General features: G+C 43.3%; 1 protein-coding gene across 4 annotated transcripts in view; it reads right to left on the minus strand.

Annotated features, from left to right (window-relative positions):
• The window catches only part of PHF21B (PHD finger protein 21B), a 188709-nt gene extending 174406 nt beyond the window's left edge, over nt 1-14303 (minus strand). The window contains exons 1-2 of one of the 4 annotated variants that reach the window (XM_081005550.1): nt 13914-14303; nt 12973-13038 (exon numbers count right to left, since the gene is read on the minus strand). In XM_081005550.1, the coding sequence (XP_080861676.1) occupies nt 12973-13038; nt 13914-13967 (120 nt within the window). In that variant the 5' untranslated portion in view covers nt 13968-14303. Of the gene's footprint in view, nt 1-12972; nt 13039-13359; nt 13531-13913 lie in introns of those variants that run through there. The other 3 variants (XM_081005552.1, XM_081005551.1, XM_081005553.1) reach the window with 3 other exon arrangements.
• Between the last annotated feature and the right edge of the window lie 8076 nt (nt 14304-22379).

Here is a 22379-nt window from a genome sequence, read left to right on the forward strand (position 1 = left end):
TTTAAAAAAAGAAAAATCTCCAGCACGCAGGATAGCATTTTCATCTCAGAACTTTTCGTGCTCCATTGCAGCCTTACGCTGCTGTTGCTCACACCTTCAATTGATGATCCATTGTGATTAAGCATGTCTCTCCATACGCGTGGGAAAGCATGGTGGGGAGATGAATCCTGAGTGTCTCTAAAAAAGTGAAATGCTGCACTCCTACACTCAGTTTGGCATACTAAAATTGTCCGCTTTTCACCAGCCTTGGTTATATTATTCATGCAGACTGCACTTAGCTTCCCATTGTTCCTGCTCTCATTGTTAATAAATGAGTCTTTGCTTCATCCGGGACTGGAACCTCCTTTAAGAACCATCCTCCATCCCAACAAAGTAGATGCTTATTAGCTTCAACTCCATTTAATTCATAGAGAGCTCTATATGTACCGGTAGTTGTGCTTCTGGAAACAATGTCCCTTCCATGTATTCTTTAGGATCAGAAATACAATGTAAATTTAGCCTTTGCTGAAATAGGCTGCCCAAGTTTCTATTTGCTTCTTTCAAAGTTGCAGCAAGATTTTGATAAATTGGGGGCTGGAGGGGGACGGACAGGACAGATTTCATTGGAAGGGCAACATCACAGCAAGGTTCCTCATCTTGGCTATACTGTATTCAAGATTTAAATGAATAAAGCTGTGACTTAAAAGCATTTGTTGTAGTTTCTTCTTATACCTCATAGCAAACAAAGCTACAGATTGTGCTAACCAGAAAGTTAGTGAACCTTGTTCACAGTGTGCTTTGCTTTAATTGAGTTTAAATTCCTCCTTGGCCACAAAGCTTACTTTAGTAAATTTGTGTCCGGTCACTCTCTTTTAGTCTAACCTGCTTTACAGGGTTGTTGTGAGGCTAAATCAGGCTTCCTCAAACTTGACTCTCCAGATGTTTTTGGCCTACAACTCACATGATCCCTAGCTAGCAGGTCCAGTGGTCAGGGATGATAGGAACTGTAGTCTCAAAACATCTGGAGGGATGAGTTTGAGGAAGCCTGGGTTAAATGATGTGGAGATTATGTACATTGATCTGAGCTCTCTGGAGGAAGGTATGGGGTAAAAATGAAATAAAAAGGTGTTCCAGCTGTTTCTGACAAGGAGTGCACTCAGGCCTTACTCTGCAGTATATTTTTTAATGGTTTAAATGGTTACTATCCAACACACCAGTCTACACCACCTTTATTTGTAGACACGGCTGTGTGATGGCCCATCTTTTTTAAGCTAACTGCCTTTTTGCTAGCCAGGCTGTAAATTTCATGATGGCTTTGCTTTTCAACCGTTCAGGTTGTCGCTACTAATTCTGGCACTTGGGCAAGATCTTGATGCATTCTACAGCTTAAATTATTTTGGCAATCCAACTGTAAGTTAATAAAACAAGGGAATGAATTGTAAAAGAGAAGAATAAGTTAATCACATGGCAACTTAATCGCTTTGAGCTTCAAAGGACATCCCACTACTGAGGTTCAACTATTGAAGCAGAATCCCAGGGGCTGAGAAAGAAACGGAACTGCATTTAGTGAAACGCCTGTATTTTGTGGTTGAAATGAGTGGTTTCCCTCCCCCATTCTAAATCAGCCAACTGGGTTCTCTCACATGCACAGAGGTTTGGGAGAGAGAAAAAGATCGCATAAACCATCAAGCAAAGACAACCAGGATCAAAATGTATATCTAAAATTTTGTTTCAACATAAAGCTATATGTCTAAATCAAGGTTCCCAGCTCACACATGCGTTTTCATGGAAACCAAAAGTTATTTGCCTATAATCAAATGCTAAGGGAAGACACTGAGCAATTTGCCATTGCTCAAATTGAGCACAAATGCACTTCATAACTTTTGCACCTCTCTTGCCTTGTTTGCTGTGTCTCATGTATACAGTGAAAGCTAAATCGAATGTTTTGTGTACTAGCCTATGTGCCCTTCAAAAGGGGAGGTCACTTTGGTGTAATTTCCCCTCCCCCATCTCCTCTGCCAGGGTGACAGTCTGATCATTGCTACTCCTGTGTCAGTTCCGAATATTACTGAGTACAGGGGGAAATATGACCCAGCGTTCATGTTCCACATTAGTCTGATTCAATCAAATGCCTTTCTCCTCTTTTCATTTTTGAACAAAAGCTCTCTGAAGACAAGGTTTGGCCAACCTTAATCATGCTGAGTAACGTTTTGCTACTTGATTAGTGCCAGTGAAATCATGGAGTTGACTGCTTGATTTGACGCTCTGAAGGTAAGGCTCCTGAACCATAAATGCTTCCAAATCAACTGTGTTTCAAAAGAGCTGAAAAGTGTCAGTTTTACAAATGTGCACACCCACACGCAAAGCAGAATCTACAACTGGAAGATACGTTTACATTTTAAATCATAGGGTGCTTGCAGTAAAAGGAGAAAGGGATTATAAATGTCCCAGATGTTGTATTCAAATCAGTTTTAGCGCAGAAGAAAGGGATTAAAATAAACCCACTAGGAGTTGATAATAAATAATCAAGGAACCCAGAAACTGATGTGCCCCGTGAATATAAGCGGATGCCGGGAAGAAGGAAAGGTGGGGGGAGGGTGTTCAGATGAAAGATGAATGCAAGGAAGCCTGTTCATTTTAAACCCGGTCCCCATTCAGAATCCTCAGCCCTGCCTCTGCTCCTCCTAACATAGCAAGCAAAGCACAGTTTCTAAGATAGTAAATGCCGTTTTCATCAACTAACAAGGCAGAGCACATACAAATGAACCAATCAGGGGGTTTGAGTGAGCTATCAGTGCTAGGAAGCAGCTAGTCTGCATATTCCAGTTGAGTCACCACAGAGAAGAAAGTAGAAGTGGGGGTGGTGAAAAGGGAGAAAATAAATTACTGTGTGCAACTCCATCTGCAAACTGCTTCTCCCGCACTGGTATGTAATAAAATGTGTTGCTAAGATACGAGCTACTAAAGAAGTTCATTAAAGGACACTTTAAACAAAGCTGCCAGACTCTTTTCCCTTTAAAGACTGCTTATTTTGTTCTGTCCCTTATGATTATAATTAGATCATCTATATGAGGATTGCACTTCATTCAAGCCTACTCAGCAAAGAATGTTAATAAACCCACGTAAATAAGGCATGTGCACATATGATCTCTCTTTCTGTCTGTCTGTGTGTAAGTGTATGTGTGGTTTGTGCATGAATATGAGTTATAGATGTTTGGCAGGTGGCAGAGTAATAGAAACATTAGAGGTTCAATGCTTTTTTAAATAATAATAAAAAAAGAGAAATACATCTCTGCAGTCACCTCTTTCCTACTTATTCTTCTACTTTAGATTTTTCCCAATACCTTACTTTTATACACAGTGCCCATACCTTTTCAAAATATATATCTTAGCTACAGTAAACTGGAACACTATGGATAAGTTTGGCAACAGCATCAATGTTCTGTGCTAGAGTTCATGCCAAAGACTGTATTATATTGCATTCAGTGGCTCCCAATTAGCTAAATACTGCAAACACACACACACACACACACACAGTTTTTCAAAGCATGAACCCCTACTTTTGAATTTTTTTTATATCTCTATGGTAGTTCTTGATATGTGAATGGTGCCATGGACCCGCTGGGTAGATTATGTGGAACCCCTGGGATCCACGGACTACCAACTGGGAACCACTGAGTCATAAACAATGACATGAGGGTCAAGATTATTTATACTTTTTCTTAACAGATTCTCCCCTCCCCTCTTGCACCCTTTGACTGAGTTCTGCATACTTATCACCAACCCACAAAATGTCCTAGATGTTTAAGCATTAATGCTATAGGCCATTTGAACCAAGGTTTTGTTGTCAAAGAGGCTCTGAGTTGATCAACACAGTGTTAGGTCTGTTGATTTCTGTGGGTCTACTCTGCATATGACTTTCACTGGAAATCACCCAAGATCCTTAGAGGTTTGATTTGAGGGAGAGGATAGGGAGAGGAATGAAACTTCATTCCCAGAGGGATTTACATTTTTTAAAAAATACATTTTTCAATTTAATTGCTATGTTTTCTTTTAGGCGTCTTCAATCTATATGAAATTATAAACAAATTTATGTGCATGATGTGATTCTGCTAGAACAGAGAAAAGGCACCGAGTGTGGTACAGGTACAGAATCCAGCTTCCTGAAAGCTTCAATTTTTTTGGTTTTAAAAATAAGGTTTCTAGTCCTTAAGTCTGTGAAAAAATGACAAAGTAAGAGAAATAATACAAATAGGCTATTTTGCATAATGTATACAGGCCACAGAATGAAACATTCATTGGAGAGGAATTTGTACAAAACTGTCATTTTCCCTTGAAGAGGTATCTATAATCACCTGCCATGTTAAAAACAGTTTCTCTTGTATTTCAGTTACTAGTAAATATTATATATATTTTAATTATACCTTTCAAACTCACTTATGTGAGCATATTACCTTTCTGCCTGAATGAGATCAGGAGAATTATACACAAGGAGGGAGTCCTGACTTGCATTTCTAAATCAGTCATCCCTTCTCATCTTTTTTTATAGAGAAAATCTTCAACTCACCAATAAATCTTTAAGCAATCTCTACTTGTTCAAAGAGCTCCAGAAAGTGGAAATTACAGAAAATACACTTTAAGCTGCACTGCATGTGAAAGGTATCAATGTTCTCATTTGACTTCTGTGGCTCAAAATGCAATGCACCTCCTTTTAAAAAGGAAAACTTTTGGTAACCCATTTTTATTGGTCCACTATTGAATGGAAAAGCAAATCCTTTCCAGATTACAAATAAAAATATTGCATCTCTCACAGAGGGAATAAATCACTGTTAATGTAAGGAAGAAAATCCTTGAGCAGGGATTCAAAGTTTCTCTTTCAAGCCCAATTACATACTCCTGTTGATTAGATGTAAGCAATCAGCCAAATTTTACATCAAACATTCTGTAGCCACAACTGCTATATTTAAAATCCCTGGAGCCAATTTCAGCTGAGGTGGGGGTGGGGGAGAGCAATTTCTCAAACACTCAAATCAACACAGCAGATGATTCCTGCAGAGGCACAAAGCTTCCACTAGAGAGTTTCATATCCTTAGAGCAATCTCAGTCAGATCTTCTTCTGTTTTACTTTCTGTCAAGGAAAGCCCTTTTTTTCTTCCATCCTAACCTTGAGTTTCAGGTTTAGCTCTTCCAGCGTTAAAATGTATTATTTCATACAGGGTTTCCTTTGTTATATTAACCATAAGGGGTTGTGTGTGCTGTGTTGAAAGCACAGCATATATTAGATTTCAATAGGTGCTTACTATTGGCAAGCGGAGGTTGTAGCTAGAACTAAGCCCCATCAGCAATTTCATATGACACTCTAAAAATTGCTACTACATGACAATAAGTAGCTGATTCAAAAAGAAAGAAAGAAAGAAAGAAAGAAAGAGGAAGGAAGGAAGCTTAAGGAAGAAAATTTTATACAGAAGTAATTTCTAATCATGGTGCTACTTTTAGCAAAAAAGACATTTTTAAGTGTTACTTTTTTACTAAAGTTAATATAACTGCCTAATATATATATATATTAAAATATACATCCCAATTTGCATTTCCACTGGATTCCTTTTGGATACATATCTTAAGTTTGCAGTATGGGCTGCATAATTTCTTGAAGGTAAATTCTTGGATCTTCCTCCAAAGTACAGGGCTACGGTATCAGTTTATCATCTATAGACAAAATATCCTTATTTGACACCATGGAGCCATACAACTTGCTACTCTTTTTCTCAGTTAAACATTGCGTATGCAATCCAGCCAAGATTAAGGAATTTAAATCTCACTGGGAAATTGTTTAAACAATTGCTTAAGTCTCACACAGAAATCAGTGGGACTAAGATTTCTGAACTGAGGGATAGCTCTGACCAAAAGGCGCTTACAGTGAGATAGTGCCACATCATTTATTAGATATAACAAAATCAGTCAATACCCACCCGCTACCAGTGCAATCATAAAGGACCTGCCAGCACAGATTGACAATAGCATTGATACCATTTCCCAAACTCTAGAGACAGAGTATCATAGAAGATGGAACAAAACTGAGGGCAACCATTCAACAAAGCAGAAGTGATACTGGACTTGCGTTAAGAAAAAAAATGCTGGACTTGGTCACAATGGTCTCAGCTCCATGCTGAGGCTTTGGCTACGTCACTATGTTTCAGCTTAATTGGGGTTTTTGAGCAGAGGTTAGCTGACCATCTGTCATGGATGCTTTAGCTGCGGGGGTTGGACTAGATGACTCTTGGGGTCCCTTCCAAGTCTACAATTCTATTATTCTATGAAGTAAGAGAGACTTATCTCATAGGGCTGATACAGCGATAATTGAGCCAATGAAACATTCTTGCCTGCTCCAAAGCTTATCTAAATAAAGCTTTAAGTCCTCATGACTTCAGTGGGAAACATTTTACCACATGCTCAACTCTTTTTATACAAGTCAAAACTCTTGGGTCCATGAGCTCTTAGGATCCCAGTTGTACTGCTGCAAAGAAATAAATGACCAGGCACCTTTTGCTACTTCATACATGGATATAATTTTCTTTTACAAACCTACATCATCAAATACAACTTCTTGGAACTTCCTGTTCCTCCATTTCTTCTTTGCCCACACTACCAATATGACCTTCCCTTTTCTTTCTTGGATTAAGCTCTATGTGAATCAAATTATTAAACCAATGGAAGATCCATTGAAACAGGACTATTCTTCACCTAGAGTTGCAAGGTCAAAAACCTATTCTGGGTTTCTATAGCCTCCTGAAACAAAGGACTGTCCCTTAAACACAGCCTTATTGATCACCAAACTGGACCTAATGTTTGGTAGGGCTGTATTCAAAAGAAAATTGTTCAAAATAAAGCAACATGTAGAAACACTAAAACTGCTCATGAATGCCACATTAACTGACTGATTTAGCCAGAGTCCTTTGCAAAAAAATTAAGCTGGAAATTAAGGTTTGCTATCTGTAGGCCTGAAAATATACTGAAAGAATAATTGCTAAATGGTGCATGATCTAAGATTAGGTCCCTACAAAATGCAGCACACACAACAAGTTTTTTCAGTGCTCATGCTATCCTACCATCAGCTGTTCAATAATCAATTTTGACTCACTGCAGATTAGCTGTCCTCAACATGTAACAGGTAGCAAATATCTTTAAGCATTAAACAAGAACAAATTCTAAACAGCATTGTTGCTAGAATTCCTTTTTCTGAACAGACAAAGACATTGCAAGGAAAACATTACTAAATCACAGAGATAATCATCATAGTCAGTTCCTCTAATGAGGCATCATGGGATTACTGGAGTTATTATAAGAGTCATCTTATTGAAGAAATTCAAAGTTAATTGAAATCAATTGTACTGTTCTGACAGCAGGTGTTTTAAGTGGCTAAGATATCAAAGCGAACTCTTTAAAGCAGTTACAACAAATGTTACATTCACTTTTCTCAACCTCTAGCACTTCCAAGTGAAGAACTACAATTCCAGTTTGCTGTGTGGTGTTTTTTAAAGCAATCTTTCTTCTGCCATCAAGGTTTCTATGGAACAAAAACTGGTCAAAATATCTTTCACTGCAGTGGATGGCCTGAAGTTCATCTGCTTCAGGGGTTTATAGAAGGGGAAATTGTTATCCTTAGCGGAATTTCAAAAGTTTAATGATTTGATTTCCATTTTGGCAACTATTTTTCCCAATGAGGTGCCAAATCTTGCCACAACTATATAAAACAAAGAAAATGTTTAGCTGCAAATGTATAAAATGCATTCTCTCGGTCATCCTCTATTTGCAAGTAAGGTATTGGTCACGATCTGAGTGGCTCCACTCTACAGTATACATAGAAGATTTTCCTCCTTATAGAAGAGCACATGAAGTCTCTGCACACACAGAGCCCTGGATCATGGCTCCATCTTCTATTTTCATTGATACTTATATTATCTACTTTATTTCATGCCTAACCAAAGGAATCACTGAGCTCCAGAAAAGTCATTAATTTCTGCTGAAACATGTGTAAACTGTGCTGCCATTCCAAGACACCACCTAGCTACCTTTGATTTGAAAAGCCCAGCAAAAACAACCCCTTGGAACAGATAATATAATACGCTCCATCAAAGATATAATTTGCCTACACATTCCCAGTGCTTAAGAAGAGCACCTTAATTCCGAGAAGTCTAATGCATCCCAAGAACCTACTTCCAGTCAGATCATAAACACCAAATGACAGTCAACAATTTAATTCCAGATATGCTACCCTCAAAAGGCAAAACCAGCAATAACACTATCTTGGAAGAGTCTGTCAGAGACTAATGTTGATTTCTATGTAGGTAGTAAATTACAGCAAAGAAATGAAGCAGCGCCCAAGTGAATGGCATATACATAATGCCTCTCAGGAAGACATATTTTTATTGCTGTGCTTCAGGACAGGCTTCTCTGAATCGAGGGTTCATCAGCAATGAATACACAGCAAGTCTTCCACATGCTCACTGCTGATTTCCAAGATCTGCTTTACGAGTCAATACTAATGTCAGGTTAGAGTTTAACTGTGCAATTATTAAGTAGGCAGTTCAAAAAAAAAGCAGCAAGAGGAGTTAAGGGATGCCTAGTAAGCCCAGGCAAACATGCAGCGGAGTGCTTCAGATGTGCATTTAAAAGGACAATGCTGCTTTTCAGTGAAGGCCTTTTATTTACATATACATGCTTGTTCCTTGACAGTATAGATAAAAATGTTACAGCTGTTCTGTAGGTGATGGGGATTCAAGGTGTAAAAGCATTGGACCAACTAATGGAGTCTTCACACATCATATCTTGTTAAAGAAGAAGTAAACCCATTCTCAAATAGTATTACAATTCATCAACATTCTGGAGGGAGGGGTAGAATATGCAGGTATACTAATGTTTGCAATGAACAGAACCCACGCTCTGGCTTTGACTTTGGGGACAAAACGCAAAATGAAGTATTGATTCAAGATGCATTGGGGGGGGGATTGCAATCCATCCTTGAAAATATTGCAGAAAGTATTTAAGTCTATAGGAGAAATTAAATTAAATTACTCCAGCTAAGTTGCATCCTATATAAATCCATTTTTAAAATTGGTAATATCCTCAAAACACTTCGCATTTGTTTTTGGAAACCTTGATTTAAAAAAATTATAATAATGGATGAAGCCTATTAAATTAATCAGGTGGTCACAATAAGAATCTGATGCATGGAACAAAGAACAGAGAAGGATTTCTCCTATCTTCACTATACACCCAGGGGCAGCAATCCAGCATGGCACAGCAAATAAATAGGATTTTTCTGTTCTCTACTTTCTACCCTGACTAGTGGGAGTGGTGGGACTCTGAATGTGGAAGCCACACTGTTAAGCCCCATTGCTGCCCACCAAGAGTTTGAGTTGGTCTCTAACACTGCAATGCCAAATGGGTCTGCCCACAGGGAAGTCAAATTGAGTTCAATGTAACACTATGTCCAACTAGGCATAGAGGAGTCTATCAGCAGTGGTGGTGCATGACAACAGCAATGACATCTAGTTGTACACTATGGAAGAATTGCAATGGTGTATGTTCCTCCTACATGGGAAGTTTATTGAGTGTTTTTGTGATGGTGTCCTGCTTCTCATAAGCATCTGGTTGGCCACTGTAATAACAGGATGCTGGAATAGATGAGCCTTTGGTCTGATCCATCACAGCTCTTCTTATGCTCTTATCTACGTGCAGCTAAGGTAACCTGAATCCAACCCAATGGCCATGGCCAATATATGTGGCTGGTATGGTTACACATATTCTATTTTCTCTTTCAATTAAAAATGAACACAAAACATGCATAAACATAGGGCCTCTGGGTTGGGCAGTCTTCATTCCCATTGATCCCAGATTAGCCCTGTTAAAGTCACTGGAGTTATGGACTGCAGCCAGAATTTCCATAGCATTTTCACCCAGTCACATTCATGAGTTCCACATTTGCAGAATGTGAAAACAAAAATGGTACCTGAAAGATATGGACGGGAATATGAATAACTTGTACCAGTTAAAACCAACATTCCTAATTCTACTTCCCAGAGGTCTGTTTAAATGTTTCACAGTGAACTCTGTGTTTTTTGGAACAGGGAGTCTGATTTAAAACATGAAATCCAAGCTCACATGCAGCAGTCCTCTTCCATGCGAGGCAAAAATGGGAGGGGAGCTTTGGACCTTTTCCTTGAAGAAATAACATTAATTGTATCAAAATCTGACTCCAGCAACTTTGTGATCTGTATTTAGGCTGAGGCTTTAAAACTCCTATCACTCTTCTCTCTGTGCAAAGGGAGATTTCCTATCTGGCCTCCAGAGGTGACAGTGTGCAGCAAAAGAAGACACTGCATCAGCATCTGGTCTTATACCATTGTATAAGTTCTTGTTGCAAAAAGCAGGCAGAGGAAGCCTGTCGATGGCATCTGCACTTTTCAATGTAAGTAGCAGTTGAATCCAAGGACTAGTTAGCTCATTGCATAATTTGGAGGGGGGGCGGGGTTCTTTTAGTGTAACACACAGGCATTGTTGACGATTTAGTTCACAAAGTGTTGCATGAGATTATAAATGTCATCCTGCACCCAACAGCTGCATCGAACCCTAATTTTCCATGTATGTCTATTTGCCTTATCTAAATTCCAGCATGGTACATAATAAACAGCTCACCAATTACTATCATCATAAAAATTTCAATAGCCTTGAAATAGTTGTTATAATGCAGAGAGGAACAATCACTTTAATGCAGTAAAACCAACCACCACCGACTATTTCCCTTTCAAAGACAGGAAAACATAAACAAATGTATTCTCGGCAGTGTGAGGCTGTTCCCTTGCTTTAATAAATTCTCTACTCGGTGTAGTAGCAGAATCAATATAGCACAGTGTTTTACCCAACAAGAAAAAAGGACTAACTGCTCTAAGCTGCTGCTTCTGTGCTGCTTCCTTCCCCCACCCCCAAAGAAAAGAAACTATCTGATTTGATTCCATACAGTGATTAAACATCTTTGTGCTCTGCTGAGTAGGGCATTCTGTCCCCTCCCCCACTAAAAAAAATGGCATCAAAGCAATCAAAATGGTAATGTTAAGCATGAATGGGGGCCCATCCCCCCGCCTTCAAACTCTGCAGACTTTTCTCCATGTCATGAAGAAACCAACACCCCTTCCTCACAAAATGGAAGCTTCCACTACCAAACTGAGCGAGCTGACAAATTCTGGGCTGCGATCAATCGGGACAGGGAGGGGGTGGCGGCGCTGGAAATGCTCGCGCCCATCCAGGCACAGGCAGATAAGATATGCAGTCAACGTCGCCTCGGGCGCGCATTCAGCGGGCGAGGATGAAAAATAGGCACCGCTTACTTTTTAACTTCCACCACAACTGTCTATATGGAGCGGGAGGGGGGAATATTCCTTTCCTCTCTCCGTCCACCACCACCGGCTTCCTCCCTCCCCTCTCCCCGCCCCCCGGGTACGTATGGCGAAGACTCATCGAGAGGCTGGAAAGACTGTTTTTAGGCCGGGCGGGGCGGGGGGGGGGCGGAATATGATCCAGGCGCTATTCCAAGTTTTGGTGCTGAAAGAACTGCTGCATTCCGAAGGAATCGCGATCGATTCAGCCGAAGGGAAAGGGAAAGGAGGTTGCGCTCTCTCGCTCTCTCCGCCAAAGGGGCTTTTGCAAAGCTGCAGGAGCAGGCGAGGAAGGGGGAGGGGAGGGGAGCCTGGCGAAAGTTGGCTTTTATGGGGGGGCGGGGGGAGGGGAAAGGACAACCCGGCAGGTCATCGACTAGATTTCTAAGCCGCTGCGCGATTCGTGCATTGGAAGTACCGAAAGTCGAAGGGGGCGGGGGGGCAGGGAAGGGGGCTCCTTGTATTGTGTGTGTGGTTGGGGGGGGGGTGTCGTTTTAAAGCTCCAGAGATGCGCGGGGAGCTGCTGAGCGTGCCGTGGCATCTGTTCGTGGTGCTGAAACGCAGCAAATCCCCAGCCCCGCGCCATCAGCTGATCTGAACACCAACTCACAATGCGGGACAACTTTCTTTCAGCTTGGAAAAGGGGCGAGGGGAGGTGGGTGGGAATGGAGGGGAGGACGGGGGGATCCTTCATTGCCCCCATGCACACCAGGGGGCAAAATAAGAGACCCCTTCACAGAGAAAGGCACAAAAAAGAAAGTTTGTTGGAAGGAAGGTGGGCGAAGGCATCTCTTTCTATAGTGTCTCGCTTCTCTCTCCCTCCCCCCACTTTACCCCCCTCAGATTTGCCTAAGTAGACAAAGCTATGCAGGAGGGGTGCAGGGCTGTGTGTGTGTCTGTGTAAATGTATATACATGAACTCGATTCCGAAGCCAGCAGGTCAGATCAAGCCAAAGAAAGAAGACGCCAAGTGTGTGGAGTGGGGGGGGGGGGAGGGGAGAATATATATATACACACACACACATATATATACATATCTGTATCTATGGAAGCAAAAGCAGCTTTCCAATCAAAACTAGCACTCAAGGCTTTCAAAGTGGGATCAGTCCCCTTATTCTCAACTCTCTGCTTTTGCACGTTGCAAGGAAGTGAAAACAAACTAAGCAGAAGACCAAATAATTTCCCATATTCCTAAAACATGTCGACCAACTCAAAATGGACGCCTCGGTGTGTGTGTGTGTTTTTAAAACGTCTAACTACAGCATATCTCTTTTTGTGTATTATGGTTATTAATATAAACACAGTGCCTGGCAAGGCAACAGAAAACTGGATCCCTCATCTTTAAAACCTTTTCTCACTTTAGGCTCCCTTTAGTAAACATGAGTGTTTTATTCACTGGTGCAGGTATTTTTTTTTTCTTCCAGCCAACGCGGATTCTTTGAGAATGTTTAGAAAGTGCTTTGTAAAAGAGAGAGAGAGAGAGAGAGAGAGAGAGAGAGAGAAAGGAAAGGAAAGACGAAACCCCATCCACAGACACATAACTGAATCGATTCATTCTTACTTGTTTTTCATTAAGAGCAGCTATTCTCGATTGCCTCTCATGGATTTGTTTCTTAAGATCACCGTTCTGTAAAAATGGCAATAAAATGCAGATTAGAGACCAAGTGTAAACTAAAGCCAATTCAGAGGAAACTTGCGCTTAGGAATTGTTCGGGGGGCAAAAGCCCAACCGAAAGCATGCACAATAAGGAGAGAGGGTGGAAACAGAATAACCCCCTTAAGTAACAAAGCTCAGCCCGGTCTTCAAAATGAGATCTCTTACTGATAAACTTTCTCGTCCTGCTGTCCCAGCAGAACTGCACTTAACACAAGAAAGCTAAAATACTGAAGAGGATGGGTTTTAAAAACACACACTCAACACACACACACACAACAGATCTGCATTTACCTGTGGATCTTGCTTCATCTGTGCAACTAGTTTCTTTTAAAAAATGCCCCTTAAAAGAAGGAACTAGAAAGAGTTTCACGTGTAATGGATTTTTTAAAATGTGTGTGTGTGTGTAAGGGGGAGGGTGGGGGTCTGGAACAAAGAGACAAGTAAACACAGCGAGTCAGTTTCAAGCAAAGCTCATAAATATTCAAGTCTCGTCCTAATCTCTCCAACACACATACACACACACACACAAGTGCCAACCGCAGTGTTAACTCCGGATCGCGACAACAGACACACACACACACATGCCAAAACTCAGCCAAACAAGCTGGAAAACTACTTTTGTGAAGTGGTCCCCCCGGTGAAGGGCAGCGGAGGGAGGCTCCCGGAGACTCTCCTCTCTCCCCTCCCGCGACTCTCCTGCCCCCCAGACCCGCTTTCCGCCGCCCGCCCCCCCCCCCCGGTCGAGAGACCCTGCGACAAGGAGAGCCCGCCGCCCCTCGGGAAGCACGCGGGGCTGGTGCTTTCGGATCCCCTTTCGGGCGGCCAGCCTCCGTCTCTCTCATTACCTGGTGACACTGGATTTCCACTTTTAACGCCTCGGGCAAGCGGCGCAGCTCCATCCTTCCAACTTGCGAGGCACTTTTCGCCCACTTTCGGATCCCCGGGAAGTTTGGTGGCTTTTCCTCTCCCCTCACCCGCCCCGCTTCGCAAGGAGAAGCCACGGCAGGCGAGCCGGGCGAGGCGAAGCGGCGACAAGCGAGGGGCTTCCACGCGCCCCCCCTTCAAAAAGCGATAACAACAATCGAAAGAAACAACTAGTCAGGCTGCAAAGCAAGTTCTTTGCCTCTTTGCTGAGGGACGCGGACAAATCACTCACTTTCCGCCCAACTGGGGGGGAGGCTACCCCCCGGCCGCCCCCCCGGCCCGCTATCCCCATGGGCCCCTCGGCCGCCCCCTGCTCCGCCCAGGACCCGGTTAATGGCCTCGCGCAGCGCCGCCGCCCCGCCAATGGGGGCCGAGGAGACTTCCGAACGGGAGGGACTATATTTCCTCCGAGTGCGCGCCTTGATTTCACTTTGCCTCGGGAAAAGTTGTGCCACGGCTGCCAATGCTAATTCGGAGTTGCCCGGATGGAGCGAGGCAGGGCGGGGGGGGGGGGAGGAGGAGGAGGAGGAGGCGAGAGGGAAGGAGCCCCCGCTCGGAGCATGCGCGGCAGCAGCAGCAGCGGACCCGGCGAGAACAACGGAGGGATGGAGAGAAGCGCCGAGGCTCCGGCGGCGGCGGCGGCGCAGCGCGTGAGAAGTTCGAGTCCCGAAGAGCCTGTGTCCCAGCCCAAAGAGAGCTGTGAAGCCCTGGCCGCGAAGGGGATGGATGCCCGGGAAGCAGCTGGTGGGCTGGGCTGCCCTGCCTCTTGCACAGCCCGGGGCTCCTTGCTGCCTCTCCCGCAGGCAGGCGCCGAGAGAGAAGCAAGGTTCTGGGATGGGGGCGGGCCCCCTCTCGCACAGCCTCCAGTGGAAGACTTTTCAGGGGACCAGGGCAGTGGATCAGAAGAAAAAAGTGCTCACACCACACCAATTTTTTAATTGCTAATTGGAAAGCAAAAAGAAACAACTCATGGCAGTGCTTGATTTGTAACAGAGACCACAACTACTTTATAATATCATCACGGGGCATCCTGGAAGTATAAAATGATGCAGCTACGTGAGAACATGAATCATTCCCAAAATGTAATATTGACTGTCCTTGAATCTTCCCACACTTGCCATCCTCTCCTGCCACACCCTTTGAGAAGCACTGAACGAGGAGTTCCCATCAGCAAATGTGGTGGAATATAGCCCTGTGCCCGTCAACCCTTTTGTCCCCTCCCCACCCAGCCCATCTCTTGATCCTGCCCCTTCCATGTACCTATGTTTCCCCTTCATTCTTTACATGGCCATTCTGTGGGAGGCCAAGTGCCTGCCTTCCTTGACCATGTGGCTGAGGCAGCGCCAGCCAGGTTGTGCAGCAGGGGGAAGGGACCCTGCTTCAAGTGGGGCCTTCAAGAGAACACCTAGAGAGAGGCAGGAGTGGCTTTCCAAATAGTGCAGCAAGACTATCAGTGTTGGCGCTCAGAGCTGGAGCGTGTTGACATTTGCAGCAAAACGTCAGCTCAGAGCTAAGGGGGGGGGGGTCATCAGAGCACTTTCAACAGATGATTTTCTCTCCCTCCCTCTCATTCCACAAGTTTTACTCTCTGGATGTTATGGAGCACTCATGTGCAGCCTCTTTAAGTGATAAATAGAAAAAAGTAACATCCAAAGCAACCCAGAATTGTTCACCTTGCCTATGCAAGCATCCCACTTTTTATAGTGGTTTGTGGAGCTTTACCAGTTTAATAATATTTATTTATTTCTCGCCTTTCCTCCGAGGAGCTCCAGGTGGCATAGATGCTCCCTCTTCCTCCCTATTTTATCCTTGCGACAACAACCCTGTGAGGTCAGGCTGAGAATGAGTGACTGCTCCAAGCCACCCGTTGAGCTTTGTGGCTGAGCGGGGATTTGAACCCTGGTCTCCCACTCTAACCAGTACACCACACAGGCTCTCCAATACTGGTGTACCTTGCAGAATTGAGAAAATGAACGCAAAGTGTTGTGAACCTGCTTTATAAATGTTAAGTATTAATACCATTAATATCTGAATACAGCACTTCCAGATAGGCAGGTAAAAGGACAGGACACCTTGTGGGAGCTGTTTTGGTTGGTGAGTCATAATGAAACAAGGAAATTTAGATAATTAAAATGCCCTCCTAGTAATGAGTGATAACTTTGTTTTTGGAAATCTCACATTTTCTTAAATATCTCAAAAAGACACCTATTTTGAAGTTTTACTAATATACAGAATAAAATTTAATCTGCATGGTTAGTGAGCAGAGTCAACTAAAGTATTAGAGGCAACTGAAAGTTTTGTCTAAATCAGAATGGAAAGGAACACAAAGTTTGGCAAAAGAAATGCAAACTAACACTAAGGGATGCAAAAAATAAAGAAAGAATTTGAGGAACATATTGCTAAAAACAACGTTCAACCATAAAAAAAATATTTAAATACATTAATAGCAGGTGACAGAGTAGGGACGCAACCAATTCACCTGCACTGGGTGCCTTGCTGAGAAAGCACTGACTTAGAACGGAAGGCGAGAGGCAGGGGGCACCAAATTCTGGCATCGCACAGAGTGCTGCTGAAATTTTAAAGCCCAAAGTCCACCACTGATATAGGTGAACCACCAACAGTCTTTGACCCTGGTTTGCTTCAATAATGACTTCAAATATAAGTCCTGTATACTTTTTTTAAAGTCAAGAATCCTCAAGGTATATTTTCAGCAAGTTCTCCACATCCAACTGGAGGATTCAAAATGCCAGAGCCACTGCTGGGTTATGCAGGCCACCTGTCAAGGTTCAAACATTCCTGGTCACAGTTCAGAACTTCAGTGGAATTTGAGGGCACTCTGACACTGACAGGAAACATGCTTTATCTGGCAGGATCAAACCCATTGTTAGCAATCCATCAGCCATGCTTCCATTGTCAAATCAAAGGATACCTTTCACTGTGCTGTAATATGCTCCTATTGTGCTGCTAAGCTATCCCAGTATTCCTGCCAGCCTTTCATCTTGCTGCTAACTTTTTCTCCTCCAGCAAACTCCTTTCTAAATGCACATGAATACTGATTAGAATGAACTTCTAAGCTGCTATCAAAATCTTCTCTCAGGTGAGGACTCACAAGCCCCTTTGATATGAGAGGCAGCCATGAAGGCACATCCAAGGGCAAGATTGTCTTCAAATGCAGAACAACATTGTTCCGTGAATTAGGACAACTGTTTACACTATAAATCAGGGTGCTGGGTGCTTGCTCTTTTGTTAGTTTCCATTTTTCCATTTTTAGTACATTTTCTTTTGGGAAGTTCCTTGGAATTTCTGCTAAGTCGCTGTGCCCACAGGTAAAAAGACTTTGGAAAGACATAGAGAGGCAAAGGAGAGAAGGGAACAGCACTGGCAAGTCTCCACAGTGGTGTCATCGTGCTGCATTCAATGAAAGACAAGGAAACGGTTAGAAGCATAGTGCAGATTTCAAGAGAAACAGAACAAACTGTATATTTCTTTCCTGCTGGAATTGACCATGAGCTAGTTCCATCATCCCTTCCTGAAAAATAAGTAATGATGCAGTCATTTATAACTTAATTAGTGGTGAGGGAAAGAGAATGCAATATGTGTACAAATGCACATACACTGAGTCTTGAAATGTTGGATTAAGGCTCTAACAAGCCACAGTCCCTTTGGAAAACAAATACTTCTCTTTTATGTTGCATATATGGCTCACATACCTGTGCAAGGGTACGGACTGAAGGCACACGAGGTCTGGGTGTGGGCAGTGTCTGGATGGATGACCACCAGAGAACCACACATACACTTTCTTAGGTTCTATGACTTAAGAAAGGTGGGATATACAGAGGTGAACCGAGGCTCCCTTGAGTCTTTGGCAAGGAACTGTATTGGTGCCACCTCATCTCTTGTATCCTTGGCAAGGATGCTCTACTGAGGGGCCCAGAGCAGTGGAGGAGCAGCCCGGCGAGCATGCGGACAGGCAGGCCACTCCAAGCCAAAGTCGAGAGGCATGATTTTTGCATCCCCATGGACCTCTGCCCTTGGTGGGGGTCAAGCTGGCCGACCCCAGGTACACCCCTGGATGTAAGGAAAAAGAATGCTGTGTTCCCCCAAACTTCTGGCAATTCACACACTTTAAAAAATAAAAAATAAAATTGGAGGTGTATTTCAGTTGTACATCCAAGTATGTATGCATCTAGATTCAGGTAGGTAGCTGTGTTGGTCTGACGCAGTCGAAATAAAATTTTTAAAAATGTCCAGTAGCACCTCAGAGACCAGTTCTTGGTATATAAGCTTTCGTGTGCATGCAGATACACTGAAGCAGAAGTCACCAGACCCTTATATATAGTGGGAGGGTGGGGTGGGGTTTTTCCCAGAAGGGTAGTAGGAAATGGGTGAATGACTCAAAGGGTATGGTAAACCTGTTAACAACTGCAATTAGTCCTACAGGAAAGAGCAAGAGATAGTATGCAGATGACCAAAAATAGCTTTAGCATATGTATTGAAACAAGAATCCAATATCTCTATTCAGACCCAGTCTCTCCATAGTTTTCAGTTTAGTGGTAAGTTGTAATTCAGCAACTTTTCTTTCAAGTCTATTTCTGCCGTCTGTTTTTTCCAACTGAGCTTTTTGATGCCTTGTTTTTAACTTGCTTTTAACTTTGCTTTTGTTAAACTGTAACCTGCCTTGAGATCACATGTTGAAGCATACCCTGCAAATATACTTAATAAATGGAAAGTGGAGCGACATGGTGTAAGAGGTGCATCTTGCACCATCCCTGAATGCTTTGTGATGGTAGGTCAAGATGCACCTTTTTACCCAGGCCTTTGGTCAAGTGGAACACAGGAAGCTGCTTTCAGCTTGATCTGTCTCACTCAGTGCAGTCATACCTCGGGTTGAAGTATCTTCAGGTTAAGTATTTTCAGGTTGCACTCCACAGTGACCCAGAAGTAATGGAGCGCATTACTTCCAGGTTTCGCCACTCGCGCATGCGCAGACGCTCAAAATGACGTCACATGCACGGAAGCGGTGAAACATGATCCGCACACGCGCACACGCGCAGATGTGCAGTCGCGTGTTACGTTTACTTCAGGATGTGAACAGGGCTCCGGAACAGATCCCGTTTGTATCCAGAGGTACCACTGTACTGACTGGCTGTGGTTCTCTGGGATTTCAGGCAGAGTCGTCTCCCAGTCCTACCTGGAGATGCCAAGGATTGAATTTGGGGCTTTCAGAAGAAAGGCAGGCTGTAAGTGTTTGAGGAGGGGGCCCTTTTAACCCGTGCAGGTCTGCATATCCTCTCCTTTTAGCATCCATTTACTACGTTGAGCTATACAGCTCTGTTGTGCACCACTTGCTCACCATCTACCATTGGCAATGAATTCCATACTCTACAAAAACCCCACATTCTGCACACGTGTTCCAGTCCAGAAAGGGAGATTTCTACTTGGAAAAAGCTTCTGACGTGTACCCAGATTTGCACTTGTTGTATGTGACCAGTTGCACATGATTTGAGCTGGATCCTATCATTGCATGCAGCCTGAATATATATACAGACAAAAATAGTTGGCTATACTTTCTTTAGACAGTTTGTAACTGAGTGTAGACTTGGAATGGCAGTGGCATAGGGGTTGGGCTTCCTTGGTAAGAACGTTGAGGGTGCAAGGGAAACATTATTTTAAGGCAGAAAAAGCATTTCCACATTTATAAAACCTATGCTATACCTACTCTTCACTTTGGCACCCCTATCCAGAGATCAGTCATACCTACATCTTTTGTACCCTTCTTTCAACCTAGGAACTGTGGGTGTTAATTAAATGTGCATGTACATGGATAAACCAGCCACACTAAATAGGTTAGTGTACATACACTAACCAGTTTGCATCACAAAGTGTAGTTTTTTCTCAAGCTGGAATCATTTGTGCTCATTCTCAACATGCAGCTTTTATTATACAGTGGTTACATACGCTTCAGGTTACAGACTCCACTAACCCAGAAATAGTGCTTCGGGTTAAGAACTTTGCTTCAGGATGAGAACAGAAATCATGCTCTGGCGGCGCAGTGGCAGCAGGAGGCCCCATTAGCTAAAGTGGTGCTTCAGAGGTTAAGAACAGTTTCAGGTTAAGTACGGACCTCCGGAACGAATTAAGTACTTAACCTGAGGTACCACTGTAGATTGATTCTCAAGCTTATTGTCCACAAGGGTAGGTGTGTTTACCTGATGCACATTTCAAAACATTCCCCTTGATTAAGTTACCCACTGTCTCGGACTGATTGAACAAAGAGGAATTGTGGGTGGAACTAGCTGGGGAACCACCAAGGGAAGAAGGCTCAGAGCCTCTGGGATTAATGGTGGGTCAACAATGAGTGGTCAGAGGGAGAAGACTGTGAAGAGTAGATGTCAGAAGCTAAAGAGGTAACAGGTCTTAGTGAGCTTGTAGAGAGAAGTGCATAATCAGAGGCAGAAGCTGAAGCAGGAGAGGGGTCAATCTGGGAAAGCGGCATGAGTGTCTCCCCCTCCTGCTGTGGCAAGCTCCCCTCCCCTCTGGTCTTCCAGAGCCAGGAGAGTCAGGAAAAGGGCAGAGGAGAGATTGGAAACATGTAGATGCAGTCTCTGATTGTTTGGAGAGGGGACTTAGGCAGCTGTGGGAAAGATTTAGTCTCAGCAACTGCTGAGCAATTCAGCAATTCAGTCTCAGCAACTGCTTCATGGGGGCAAGACCTACCAGAAGCTGCTGTGCTCATCAGGCATGTCACTCCTGTGCAGATATTGTTTTTGCTAATAGAGAGTTAACTCAACTTGCACAGTGTGATTTACTGCTAGCTCGTACCTGACACTCACACTTTTCCCTCCCTGCACATGGCCCAGGTGAATGAAGAAGGAAGTGGTGATTGCCACCTTGGTATATGGCCACCCACAACAACAGAATCATATGTTATTGGGCAGGTGTGGGTACACCCGCCCTGCATGGCTGAGACTGCCTACATCTGTTTTCAAACAGACACACTGCAGAGTAACACAGAATCAATCTGCAGTGAGAGTTTATTTTCAGAATGAAACCAATTTCTCAAGAAGCATTTTTCAGCGGTAAACTATAAGCAATAGTGTGTGGACTATATTGGAAAAAAGTAGTTCAATTTTATTCTAGGATAAAATGCTGTATGTACGTCCAGTGAATGTGCAATTACACATGTACGCACCTATCCATCCTCATAAAATTAGTCACACCTAACTACATACAACAAGGGCTAGATTGGGATGCAGACGTATCAGCTTTATTGTCTAGTGTCTCCAGCAGAGACCAGTGTCTCCAGCACCGATCGCCCATACGCATGCGCACACGCTATTTCCGGCGCACTTACGGGTTGGAGGAGCACCGGAAATAGCATGTGCACATGTGCATGGGCCTCCTCTGACCTGGATGTGCACCGGAAATGATGCTTGTGCATTTGCACAAGCTATTTCCGGTGCTCCTCCAACCTGGAAGTGGGCAGCCGGGCAGCAGCGGGCAGCTGGAGTCACCACAGGCCAGATAAACGAGTCAGTCGAGCCTTATCCGGCCCGCAGGTCTTAGTTTGGGGACCCCTGGTCTAGATCTTGACCAAAAGCTTTATTGTCTAGATCAAGGACAGAAACTTTAATGATCTTCACCTCTCAATGCAATTATTTGCTTTGACACCAAGAAAATATGATGTACAATGCCCTTAACTTTGGCTGTTTATAAAGAAGTGCTGAGCATTATTCAAAAAGTGTCTGCTTCAATTATGAATATATTTGCATGGCACAGAATTCAAAGGGTTTGAGCACAGAATGGAATAACCCCTGAGTGCAAATGATGAAGCGCATTAAAGTACAGTGGAGAATTGACTCAAGACAGGGAGGGGGCTATTTCATAATAAGTCTGTAAACTGAAGTATCACTCCTTGCACCAGAAGCAGTTTGTTCAGAAAATCACCCTGGGTCCTGTTGACCTAACTCTCTTTAACCAGCTCCTAGGAACAAAGCAGAAATGACTCTTAAGCTGTTTCAGCATTATGTTATATGAAAAAGGTTCCTGACCAGATTGCAAGTTTCTCCTTCTCTGGGAAGGCACAGTGGCTCCCTAAAATTGCAGTGTGCAATGTTCAGCAAGTGTACAGGCCACCTCAATTTCTAAGCCCCTGGTCGATAAGGCACATTTTTTCCCTTAATGACAATTGAATGAAGAGCACTTCGATCTTACCACTAGAGAATGTTTACTAGTTGATATCCAACTAAGTCATAGTCAGGAGTAGACCCACTGAAATCAACAGACTCAAGTTACTGATGTCCAGTGATTTCAGTGAATCCACTGTGAGTATGACTAACACTGGATATCCCCCAGAATGTGCAAGAGAAAGCATTACTCACCTTCAC

The sequence above is a fragment of the Podarcis pityusensis genome, assembly GCF_964106645.2.
Source record: "Podarcis pityusensis genome assembly, chromosome: 5".
NCBI classification, from domain to species: Eukaryota; Metazoa; Chordata; class Lepidosauria; order Squamata; family Lacertidae; genus Podarcis; species Podarcis pityusensis.